General features: G+C 40.6%; 1 protein-coding gene across 2 annotated transcripts in view; it reads right to left on the reverse strand.

Annotated features, from left to right (window-relative positions):
- myo1ca (myosin Ic, paralog a) overlaps window positions 1-9,768 on the reverse strand; it is a 45,282-nt gene extending 35,514 nt beyond the window's left edge. Inside the window, exons 1-2 of one of the 2 annotated variants that reach the window (XM_067438484.1) lie at window positions 9,134-9,768; window positions 8,142-8,167 (exon numbers count right to left, since the gene is read on the reverse strand). In XM_067438484.1, the coding sequence (XP_067294585.1) occupies window positions 8,142-8,150 (9 nt within the window). In that variant the 5' untranslated portion in view covers window positions 8,151-8,167; window positions 9,134-9,768. The remainder of the gene's footprint in view (window positions 1-8,141; window positions 8,168-9,133) is intronic. The other variant, XM_067438486.1, reaches the window with a different exon arrangement.
- Window positions 9,769-13,196: the final 3,428 nt, after the last annotated feature.

Here is a 13,196-nt window from a genome sequence, read left to right on the forward strand (position 1 = left end):
CATAGAGACGTCCTGCTCTAGTCGTTTTTTGCTGCTGCTCCTGTTCAACTTCAGCCTCTGGGTCTGATTCCGGATCATAGATGTATGGCTGTATCTGATTAAAAGCCATATTTTTATTTTGAATAAAGTTTTTTCCCGCTGTTAGGGATGACACAGCTTTACGACGCACTCAACACAATAACAGCGGCGCGCACACGTCATTATTTAGCTCCGCCCACACGACACGCCCCCACCCGCTCGGCTTTTTTCGGAAAGACTCAGAACAGCGCATCTTTCTTATATAATTATTTAAAAAAAAGACTTTTCGGAGATATGCAGGATGCAATGCTACTCTATAGGTACTCAAGATTGACATTACTGAAACTGAGTGTTTCACCCCCCCTTTAAGTAGATTTTAGGCAAAATAGCAGTACAATTTTAAATACAGTCAACAAGCACAAAGAAGAAGACAAGACATGCCAGCATGGCTGGAAGTCTCCAACCAACTGCAACAATGAGCCATTAAAGACTTAAGTGGATTTTAGGCAAAATAGCAGTACAATTTTAAATACAGTCAATAATAATGATTTAATGGTTTATCACTTTCAACCAATAGGTGGCACTATTACGAAACTGATGTGGTGTAGTCAGATTAAGGAGACTATGACATGCAAAGTTTGTTGTCAATATGTCAAAGCATTGTAGAGATACAGCCTCAAGAGTCATTTTTGCATCATGGCTCAACTCTGTTGCAGTGGTATATAAAAACTTTTTTGTCTATCAACATGAAATCCATAACTATTTGTCGGCATGGTCTGAAGATGATACAAATCTTTCAAATTCAAATTTAAATTTCGTTCAAATTTGGTGAAAATCGGACAAACAGTCTAGGATGAGTTTGAAAAAGTAGGTTTTTTAACAAATAACAAGATGGAGGACAGATAGGTTTGCAAAATATGGCAAAATTGGTATCCATGTTCTCGGCATGAGCCAATGAATGTATTATGACCAGTTTCATTACAATGGGTTAATTTAATCAAAAGTTATTCGCATTTCTGTACATTTTATTACAACTTTTGACCACAAGGTTCCGCTGTCCCAAAACGTTTTGAGTATCTTCAGGACATGGAGCAGAAGACACATACCGAGTTTTGTAAGGATACGCTAATGCATTCATAAATTATAGCATTAGCATTTTAAACCATAATACTGCATTGAAGTCAATGGGAATTTCCTGTTTTGTTTTATTATAGCGCCACCAAGAGGCACAATCCCACCAATTTTTTTATGTGTCCTCATAGTAAGCCCATACATATGTGTGTCAAGTTTGGTGAAAATATCTCATTTTGTTTTGGAGTTACAGACATTTATATGAAAAAACACTTAAAAAATGACTGACACCTGACTTTGATTGGATTTTACTACCCCTTACAATCAATATTTTGAGATTTGGGCCCTAATGTATATCTATCGAACCTATGTTTCCGAACTTCTGAGGCTGGTTAAAGGGTTACTTCAGCGATTAGCATATGGCTTTGTATCAGTAGAAACCCTGGAGTATATTCAAATTATTGTGCTTTCCCCCCTCATATCTCCCTGAGACAAGAGATTTATGCATTTTATTTCTGGAAAAATTCCTCCTATGATGCAAATTGACGATTTTTGCATCATAGGAGGAATGTTTGCCCAAAGGCTAAAGACTACAGCCAGCAGAGGGAGCCATTTCCGCATGTTTTGAATCCGCGCATGGGGGATGGGAGATAACACTCAGCTTGCAGGGAGAGCTCAGCTCAGCTACAGGCACTCATTTAAACGGCGCTATGGTGTGCAATGTAAGTCTTTAAACTTCTCAAATTAATTTCTATGAAAGTTAAGCTTGTAAAGGCATGAACTGAAACGCGCCAGACTGAACTCGCGTTGTGAATGTATGCCGCGAGTGTAGTCGCGATTACCTCAGCTCTCATCACTCGTGCAGTTAGTGCTCAGTGCTGTGATACTCGCGCGGTGACTCACTCATTATATTGAACAGACACGTTCAGTTTTTAATTGTAGTGTCTTCTCTTACTCAGTCACTGTAATCAAGTTGGTGGCATTGGGGAATGGCACAGGGCAGCGAAGCATTCTGGGAATTGTAGTCTTTCATCCCCATGGGACAAAAATACATTTTCTGTCTTTTCTCAGTCTAGAAGACACCAAATTCAAAAATAATTTCACATTTCTACTGCATTGATGACCCAGTTTAAATACAGATTCATCTTCCCAGCGCTGAAGTACCCCTTTAAGTCTCAATCGGACTAGCGGTTATCAGCAAATGTGTTTTAAGCGCAAAATTACAACGCTGCGCAAACCATATGCCGAAACCTAGCAAGTCTGGTATCGTTGGACTCGGCAAGGATTCAGGAGACCAAAAAACATACTCCCATCAAAATATGTCAACCACACCCAAAGTTATAAGCGTTTGGAGAGAAAAAAAATTCTCCACTAGGTGGCGCTGTTTCGAAACTTCTCAGGCACCACTTCAGGGCATCGTGGTGGTGACCCATACCAAGTTTCGTAACAATCCATTCATACAATCATAAAATACAGCATTTTAGCACATAATTCAAAATGGCCGACAGCCAAAATTCGACTCGCCATGATGCCTGGAATCTAAAGAGACCAATTTTATGATAAATGGTTCAGAATTTATAAGCATAAATAGGCATTTTTTTGTATCTCCGGACCAGAAACCAGCGCCGAAACGCTGCATGTTGCCTCAGGTTATACTTGTGATGACATGTACCAAGTTTGGTTTGAATACCATAAAGCGTTGCGGAGATATTGCCTTAAGTGTGTTTTCACAAACGTATGTAAAATGTTTTTGCGCGTCTATCGAAAACGATTTGACGAATCAACATGATTTGCAAGATTTTTTGTCGGCTTGGTCTGAAGATGATCTGGTTACATTTTTGTGCAAATTGGATGAACCGTCTATGAGGAGTTTCGCAAAAGTATGTTTTAAAAAGTAGGGAAAATTTGCATACCGGAAAATTACATCATAGGGTGCAATCGAGTCGGTTTGAGGAATTAAGGAAGCCCTGAGGAGTCAAAAGTTATCAGCATAAACATGAGTGAAACTTTGGACAGGTGGTGGCGCTAGAGGGATTGAGTTAGAGACAACAAATTTTCTATAGTGACAGCTCAGACTGGCCTCTATGAGTGTGCCAAATTTCACAACTTTTTACCATACGGTTCTATGGGCTAACATAGACTGCCATGGGAGGAGGAGGAGGAGGAAGAAGAGGAAGAAGAGGAAGAAGAGGAAGAAGAAGAAGAAGAAGAAGAAGAAGAAGAAGAAGAAGAAGAAGAAGAAGAAGAAGAAGAAGAAGAAGACGACGACTTAAAGTTTCGACGACTAACATGCACTAACACGACGACTAACATGCAGCGATGTTTGAGGGCTGGTCAAGTTGTTCGCCGACAGACAACATACAACGCGTGCATTACGCAAATGTCTGTTCTATGAGGTGTGGGATTTGAAATACAAACGAGTACGACTGGTATAGGTCATTCAGTGTCGATTTCCTTTTTGGGAGACAATAACTTTATTTATCATGCACTTTTCAATTTACAACTTTGCAGAATGTTTACATTCACAAACAGCTATATAACATTCTGCATGAAAGGGAATACTCGAAAAATCATAATACAGTTCAATTATCACTCTCGTCTTTCGTCTCATTTCAGACTTGCCGACTGCCTGCATTTAGCCAAAACCATCATACAATTGGTAACACTTGGCTTGTGTGGAGGCGGCCTGACGTACAATCTCATTAATTATGTTTATAGGGATTGTAGAAAGCAGGAGGAAGACAGGAAAATCTGATTTTAATCAATCCAGCATGCCACTTATAATACAGATACAGAGGATATGTGCTTTCATAATCTCCTATTCAAATTTAAATGCAAAACTACTCATGGATATCAATGAGCTGATCATGCATATTGCCATCTGAAGAGCTGAATGAATTATTCATAGCATCAGACATAGAAAACATGGAGCAGTGATGGACATGGTAACCATGGAAGCTGACAACAAACACACATAAACACGCCCCCACACACATCTAGTACATAATTAATCTGCTGATGAACACATGATAAAGACAAACTCATGCCAACCCCCTTCAGGCTCATGCGATGCCCTTTAAAACTCACAAATAAACAAACAGTTTGTGTGTGCCGTGGGTCCACTTCAGAGCTGCTGTCTTTTTTCATTTTTCTTTTTTTTTTGCTTCGGCATGGTTTGCCCTTTCCCCTCTCAACATAAACAATTGTGTCTTTCATTTAAAAGCAAACATGTACACATACGAGAACACACACAAACATCCTGTACTGACCACCTGAACAATCATCACATTGCTAATTACTTGAAAAACAGACCCCGGCACACAAACACAGTAAACTCACACACAATATCTTAATCACACTTTTAACTGAAAGCATCTCTGAACCGACATCTATGTATGTTCGCTGTATGAATACATTTTAAATTCACTGTACAGATGACAGAGATACAGACTATACTAAATAAAGACAAAGGTTAGTATCTGTCTTTATTTTAACTCATCACAAGACCACACAGAAGAAATACTGTAATGGAAATAGTCACTACATTTTTTTCCCCAAGGAATTGCATTTTTTGAATGTTCTTAAAGAGACATCACATCAGTTAACCTAAAAAGGAAAATCCTGTCATCATTTACTCGCCCTCATGTCGTTCTAAACATGTATGATACAAAAGAAGAGATTTCAAAGAATGTTTAAACTGTTTTTGTCCAAATAATGAAAGTCAATGGGGTACAAAAGAACAGTGTTTTTTATGAACAAAAAAATCCCACTGAGGCATCTCTGAAATCCACAGAAGACAGTCGTATAGGTTTGGAACAACAGTAAATGATGACAGAATTTAAATTTTCAGATGAACTTAACTGTTGCGCTGTTGGATTCTTGATCAAGTCTTTGTACTACCAATCCTGCCACACTGGTGTTAAAAACTGAAGCCAAAATGCATCGATCACCCCCCAGGTGACAGGTTCTCTGAGTAAAGGTGTCACTGAGGCACCAATGGACTTTTTTATGGATATCTGAGAGGAGATCGAGGCATCCATTTCTACATTTCCATAAGTGTTTATTTCACACCAACATCTGCGAGAGTGTCGGCGGATTTTCAATATTGATGTTGGTGGCTTCACTTTTCCTCAGTGGAAGGTAGTTAAGATGCATCGTCCATTTTTTTTTTTTTTTTTTACAGCCTTTGCTTTGTACACTTTCTAACAACTTCAATCCCAGAAATATATAATTCCTTTCTCTAAATAATGTAATATTTGATTTCTTCTTTTGCTTGACTGTTTCATGGAGCTAGCCATTTACATTGCATTCCACTCTGTCCCAACGTGATATTCCTATTATTTGGGAATGAAGATATGACCCCTGTTAATATCACAGACATGGAGCAGAAATACTCTGTTGCAAGAGTTGCAAAAGTCCTACATTCCATTAAACAGCACTGTGCATGTTGATTGAGAAACATTATTTGTCTGACAATCAAGAAGGACATTGTTAAAGGGATATTTCACCCAAAAATTAAAATTTGATTTGTATCTGCTTACCCCCAGGACATCCAAGATGTAGGTGTGTTTGTTTCTTCAGTAGAACACAAATGAAGATTTTCAACTCCATCCATTGCTCCTATAATGCATGTCAATGGGTTATATTTCTATGAAAGCCACTTTGAGAGTAAAAAACACATTGACATAGGAATCCATATTAATCCCTGTGGCACTGCTCAGGTGTTATGAGAGCCCAGGTTGCTCTGAAAGTGGCCTTCAGCTCTTCTGCATTGTTGGGTCTGGCATATCGCATCTTCCTCTTCACAATACCCCGTAGATTTTCTATGGGGTTAAGGTCAGGTGAGTTTGCTGGCCAATTAAGAACAGGGATACCATGGTCCTTAAACCAGGTACTGGTTGCTTTGGCACTGTGTGCAGGTGCAAAGTCCTGTTGGAAAATGATATCTGCATCTCCATAAAGTTGGAACTCAGAAAACACAGTGGACCAACACCAGCAGATGGCATGGCACCCCAAACCATCACTGACTGTGGAAACTTTACACTGGACCTCAAGCAATGTGGATTGTCTTCTGCTCCTCTCTTCCTTCACACTCTGGGACCTTGATTTCCAAAGGAAATGCAAAATGTACTTTCATCAGAAAACAACTTTGGACCACTCAGCAATACTTTTTGTATTTAGCCTAGGCCAGACGCTTCTGACACTTTCTGTTGATCAAAAGTGGCTTGACACAAGGAATGTGACAGCTGAAACCCATGTCTTGCATATGTCTGTGCGTAGTGGTTCTTGAAGCACTGACTCCAGCTGCAGTCCACTCTTTGTGAATCTCCCCCACATTTTTAAATGGGTTTTGTTTCACAATCCTCTCCAGGGTGTGGTTATCCCTATTGCTTGTACACTTTTTTTCTACCACATCTTTTCCTTTCCTTCGCCTCTCTATTAATGTCCTTGGAAACAGAGCTCTGTGAATGCCCAGCCTCTTTTGCAATGACCTTTTGTGTCTTGCCCTCCTTGTGCAAGGTTTCAATGGTCGTCTTTTGGACAACTGTCAAGTCAGCAGTCTTCTCCATGATTGTGTAGCTTACAGAACTACGAGGACTTTGCAGGTGTTTTGAGTTAATTAGCTGATTAGAGTGTGGCACCAGGTGTCTTTAATATGGAACCTTTTCACAATATTTAAATTTTCTGAGAAACTGAATTTGGGATTTTCCTTAGTTGTCAGTTATAATCATCAAAATTAAAATAATTAAACATTTGATATTAGTCTTTGTGTAATGAATGAATACAATATACAAGTTTTATACACTTTTTGAATGGAATTAGTGAAATAAATCAACTTTTTGATGATATTCTAATTATATGACCAGACCCTGTATGATCGCTCCAAAATTTTGACCTTCTTCGAAGGAAGTAATGCCGTTGGGGAATACTAGATGAGATTCGTCTGATATGAGGTAAAAAAAACTAAAAATAAAAAAAATAAAAAAATACTGTTTGTTTTCAACACAAACCAGTCGTTTTGTGTCTTAAGACATCAATGTGTTGGCACGAGCCACAGGGTTTAATATGGATTTGCATGTCAATGTGTTTTTTACACTCAAAGTGGCTCTCATAGAAATACACCCCATTGACATGCATTAAACGAGCAGTGGTTGGAGTTAAAAATCTTCATTTGTGTTCTACTGAAGACACAAACATACATCTTGGATGCCCTGGGGCTAAGCAGATAAACATCAAATTTTCATTTTTAGGTTAACTATCCCTTTAATAATACTTCCCACCATAGGCATAATTTGTAGATGGGACATGAGTCTATATTGTCCCCACCACTTTTTGAAACATCTCGCAGTATGTACGTACATATACTAGAAAAAAAACATCTCCATTTGACTAGCAATTTTGCGATTGCTTATTGCCGTTGTTATCAGTTCTCTCGGGAGTTCAAAACAGGCAAGCGGTTCAATCTATCACTTAATGCCATTGCAGAGAATCTCTAATCGTTCTTGTGAAATAAAACAAAATGCACCCAAATGTGTCCCTGCTCTTGATATAGAATCACTGATGACTATACAAGGGTGGATTAGCACTCAGAACCTCTGATGCACTTAACAAAAAAATCTATTTTTGTACATATAAATGTATTAACCCTCCCCCCCCCCCACACACACACACACCACACACACACACCGCATTCCTGTCCCACCCACTTTTTAAAACAAAGTTTAAATGTAATATTCAAAATAGATTTCAAAGTGCACACAATTATTTTACTTTAATGTTATGTTTGACTTGATAGGGTTCTGCTTTTGCTAGGCAAATACTGTAACCGCCTGCAGGTGTCACCAATATGGCACTAGAGTGAGCTTGCTCAACAAACTATGCAATTCCTTGCATCACACTTAGATTTAAAACAGTTGGAATCAGTTCTAGGGTAAGTTTAGCTCGGTGTGACATACAAGATGAAAATTTCTATTCAGAGATGCTTTAGGCAGTTCCCAGGACACAAGTCATAAAACAACTGAAAAAGTGTCACACCCAGTTGCCATACCTACCGTTTCCATTGTCACAATAGTCAACGCTATATGAATAATTTGGGATGTTAATTTGAAAACCATTAGACCAGCTATGATGGAAAAAAGAAATGTAAGAGAAGTAGATTGAAACTGAGACAAGGACATGTGTAATGTAATCACTGGCGCTTAGTTTAGGCTGCAAACACAAAATAATACAACAGAGGTCAAACTTTGAAACACAGAGATTTAAATTAAAGGCAGTTTTGTAACAGTTCACTATGGTAATGAAGAACATCATTGCTTTGAGTAATGTAAATTGTGTGTAAATTAACATGTAAATTGTCATGTTTTATTGATCACTGTTCACTACATGCTTTTGAAATCTGAAAGTGGGTCTATATGTTTGTAGACTTTTAGACAATTCTAGGGGAAACTCTTAAAACAATTCACATTATCACTAGCTTATTTAACAGCTAAAACTTTTTAACAGTAGGCATGACAAGAGATTTCTGTCATTTCAGTAACTTTTTCTGATTTCCACCACAATTTCACTTACGACCACATTTCAAAGGATTTATTGTACTCTGTATATTCTGTGACAAAATTACATTTGCCTACATTTCTTTCTGTATTTAAACCAACATGGTGTAGTTTCAAAGCTAAGCAAAACAAACGATAGCCTACAGTTTGCAATAGAGTTTAAATGTAATATTCACATAACCAAAAGAAAAATAATAATCCCTAGGACATAAAAATGCCTAAAAAGGTTTCACGAGTTAAATGTTGTTGATTAAGATGTAATTACTCTTTTGTCCTAATTACGTTTGCCACAAAACGCTTTAAAAAAAAACTAAAAAAAAAAAAAAAAAAAAACTAACCTCATGGAGCGCGAGACACGATATGTGACGTTAAACTGACAACCATCAAACGACATGGTTTTGTTTAAATTGTGCTCAGGGAGCTCGCAAAACAGAAGTCTTGTCGATGAACTGTAATGATAACTAAATATTTTTAGGAGCCATTTGTCTTACCTGTAAGATTTCCGATTTGGTTTCAATGGCACAGCAGCCTCAAGTCTAGCAAAGGTCACGCTCGCGCTTGCAGAGGACACGCGCAACGGTCCGTTTCGCTTCAGTGCTGCTTCACGGGCATCACATGTCACTCCAGACAGGTGCAGAAAGCACAGCCCAGAGCCCAACCGTGGCTCGAGCACATAATTGATTGAATAGAAGAAAGGGGTAAGAATAAAAGCAGAAACAAATCACCTTGTTAATGAGCAATGTAAATATTCTACGAACACTTCTGACAGCGTGTGGGCGGGAGCCGTTGTGATCCTGTCCCGCAGATGAGCGGTTTAAACAATGGGGAAATGCCGAGGGTCGCGCACTGTGCACACACCCCAAAAAATTGTTTTCTCAGATGGTTTTCCATGTAATGTCCAGCCCCTCTGGCGCCCCAGAACATCACAAAGACTAACGGTTCGTTAGAGTGCAGAAGCAATGGACTGTTAACATTTTTTTAGACAATAAATAAAAAATAAATAAAAAATATCCCATTGGGTACTGCACTATACTTACTACAGTATATAACAGGCTATAAATCAAGCTCAAATGAAGTAATCTGTGTGAAAGATGTGAAAATCAAAATATGAATTTGGGATGCGTATGTAGCCTATGGGATCTATGATCTTACTTACGGAGAAAGAGTATGGCGCCCCCTGCTGTCTGTGGCTGAATTATGCAGAACCGTTTTAACCAACAACTTAATAGATAGTTCACTTTAAAATTAAAATTCTGTCATCCTATACTCACCCTCAAGTTGCTTCAAACCTATATGAATTTCTTTCTTCAGCTGAACACAAGGGAAGATTTTTTTTTGAAGAATGTCAGTAACCAAACAGTTAAGGGAGCCATTGACTTCCATAGTATTTTTTTTCCTACTATGGAAGTCAATGGCTCCAGTTAACTGTTTGTTTGTGTGTGTGTGTGTGTGTGTGTGTGTGTGTGTGTGTGTGTGTGTGTGTGTGTGTGTGTGTGTGTGTGTGTGTGTGTGTGTGTGTGTGTGTGTGTGTGTGTGTGTGTGTGTGTGTGTGTGTGTGTGTGTGACATTTTAAGCTTTCATAATAAAAGAAGTTAATATCTGATCACTTATTGGTGCCTGACCAAACTATTAAAATCTTAACAAGGTTAATTTAAATATCTTTTAGAGCTGTATAACACAGGTGTTTTTTTAAAACAGGTTTTTTTTTTTACAGGTGTTTAAATGTGCACTACGTAGGATTTTTGCAGTAAAATATCCCAAAATCACCAGGCCAGTTATATAATTTGTTCAGTTGAGTACTTACAATATCCCAAATGTTTCAGACTATTTGTAAATTGAGAGAAAATTACTATTTTAACCAAGGAACCGGAATGTCTGAGGGAGTCGCCTGTCAATTGCATCATATCTGCGTTACCCTCGGTTTCTAGTTTTATTTGGCAGAAGCGCTTTACTCTTAGCAGTGTGCAAGTGTCAAAGCAGCCACAGAGCGAACGCACAGAGTAACATCATAAAATTATTTTAAACACTAAAATGTATCTAAAATGATAAACAGAGCTACGTTACCTCATGCAAAGGACTGGAAAAGTGGAGATGGCGCGGCGACTGTGTCCCATCATAATAAAAATCCCGCTGCTCGTGAGGCGTGTGTTAACAACCGCTCCAGCGGCCTTGCTCAGCTCCACAACACTCGGTCCTGCTCTATTCTATACATAATGTTAATACTCGCATCCATGAACATGATTTCTGCCCAAGTCTTAACCCGATTTTTTCCCACCGGCTGTGAGGTGAAGACCACATGTCCCAAGATGCTGCGCTCAAACTTGGCACCATCAAACTACGATTCCCTTTCAGTCGGTCACTATACAACGTACGTATTACTGACGAATTGGGATCACTTCTGGGAGCCCCTATCAGCTTTGAGATATAGAAAACGGCCCAATGAAAATTGGTTTGCGTAATTTGCATATCGCACCCCGCCTTGCTGCATGGGTATAAAGCGGAAGTGATCGCCACGCACTGTTGTCATTCACTTCGGAGCCGAACAGCGTTGATGAAGCATCTGACTGCCTGCTATCCAACAAGAGAGAGAGAGAAAGGATGTGCCGGGGGAAATTGCTCGTGTTGGCCAGACGGCACAAGACAGCACGACCACGATCTCACTGCTGCTAAGAGCTGCTGTATTCACAGCAAACTTGAGAAACTGAGCAAATTGCACTACACACACAGTTGGTTCGGTGGGCGTGTTCCTTTTCTGGTGAGAGCAGAAACATGCTACACACAAAACCTGTCATTCTGCCGCGGTCGATCCCTGGGTGCTTCAGCACTAAAAGAGCAAATTTTTCTCACAAAAAGAGCTACACGGGTGTCCTTTTTTAGGATGTCTTTCCAACCGTGCGTTTCTGGATGCGGTCGTTCCCTGTCACCCGCCGACGGTCACAAGTGCTGTATCACGTGCCTGGGCTTAGAGCATGCTGAGGCGGCGTTTGTGGATAGTTCGTGTTCTCACTGCGGGAACGTGACATCTCGGCGCTTAGGTCGAGACTCGCCTACCTTCGGGAGGGTGGAGTCCCCCTACCCATAGCTCGATTTAGGTCTATTCCTGCCCAGCAGAATATACCTACTTTGACGGATGGCCGGGGTGACCTGAGGATCACGGTTAGGGCAAACCCGTCGAGTCAGCCTCCGCAGGACCCTAATCCCTCACAAGCGCCGCAGCCGGTGGTGCTTCCGGAGGATCCCGATGGTCCCTCTCATGGGCAGCCGACAGTGTCCTTTGGGGCACCCGCGGACGAGCAGATGTCGATCGCTGCATCAGAGGGGGAGTTTCAGTCCTCTGGGGATGAAGATTCGGCTGTACTGCCTCCCTCTGAGTGAGTGGCAACAGTCGAGTCGGACCCGGAGTTGACCGCTATGCTTTCCCGGGCCGTCGTAAAGGCCGGGCTTGAGTGGAACCCTCCACCAAGTCCCGAACCTTCTAGGTTGGACGATTGGTTTCTCGGGGCTCTTGCCGCTGGTTCTCAGCGTCTCGCCCCGGTGCCTTTCTTCCCGGAGGTGCATAAGGAGCTGACTAGGTTGTGGAAAGCACCGTTTAGCGCCAGTGGGCGACCTAGTGGCTCCTCCCTCCTTACTACCCTTGATGGCATGCAGGCCAGGGGGTATGAGGGTCTCCCGCCAGTGGAGCGGGCCGTCGCGATGCAACTGTGTCCGACGTCCGCCTCTAGCTGGCGCGGGGACCCACAGCTCCCGTCCAGGGCCTGTAGAGTCTCTTCCGGTCTGACAGCGAAGTCCTACAGGCCTTCAAACGCTAGATGCTCTGCTGAAAACGCCTCGCTGTGAGCACTAGAGAGCACTTTGGTAGGCAGCATTTTTTTTTCTTCAGTTGAGACTCTTTGCTTGTTATGATACGGAAAATCCGCGGAAGTGTTACTAATTTCACAGGTAGTTTGTTTCTGTATAGATTCTATATAAAATTGCAGATACATTGTAAAGTATTTGCTCTGGCTCGTTTTAAATAATTTTGTTCCGTTATTATTGCTTGTTGATTGGACGGCTGAGTGAAAAGTGACAGTGATGAGCGTTGCGTTTTACTCAAAGTTGAACATTTTTTAACTGTCGGCGACCAGTAAAAAATGCTGAGCGCTCAGCGCTTGAGTGTGAAATACTCAAGGCGTTCTAAAAACGCGGTGCTCCCATTGAAAACAATTAAAAACGCCAGCCAGCTGCGTAAAAAAACACTTTGGTGGACACACAGCCTTACTCCTCTGGTCTCAAGAAACACTCTAATGACTGACATTAGAGGTTGCATCCTTTATCATCCTTGTTAGAGCATCTGACTCTCATGCCGGTGGATCTGGCTTAAGTGGGCTGTTTGAACAGGAGGGGTTACGATTCACAATCATATATTTATTAAAACTAGCAAGTAGACAAACATCTACACCCATAGACATCTACACACACTGCAAGTTTTTTTTGTTTTTTTTTGCTGTATCATCTTACCTTTTTTACATTCTTTATTGCATTGCTCATTGGTTCCGCATGTATATTTAAAAACTT

Source organism: Pseudorasbora parva, chromosome 3 (assembly GCF_024679245.1).
Source record: "Pseudorasbora parva isolate DD20220531a chromosome 3, ASM2467924v1, whole genome shotgun sequence".
In the NCBI taxonomy this organism is placed as follows: domain Eukaryota; kingdom Metazoa; phylum Chordata; class Actinopteri; order Cypriniformes; family Gobionidae; genus Pseudorasbora; species Pseudorasbora parva.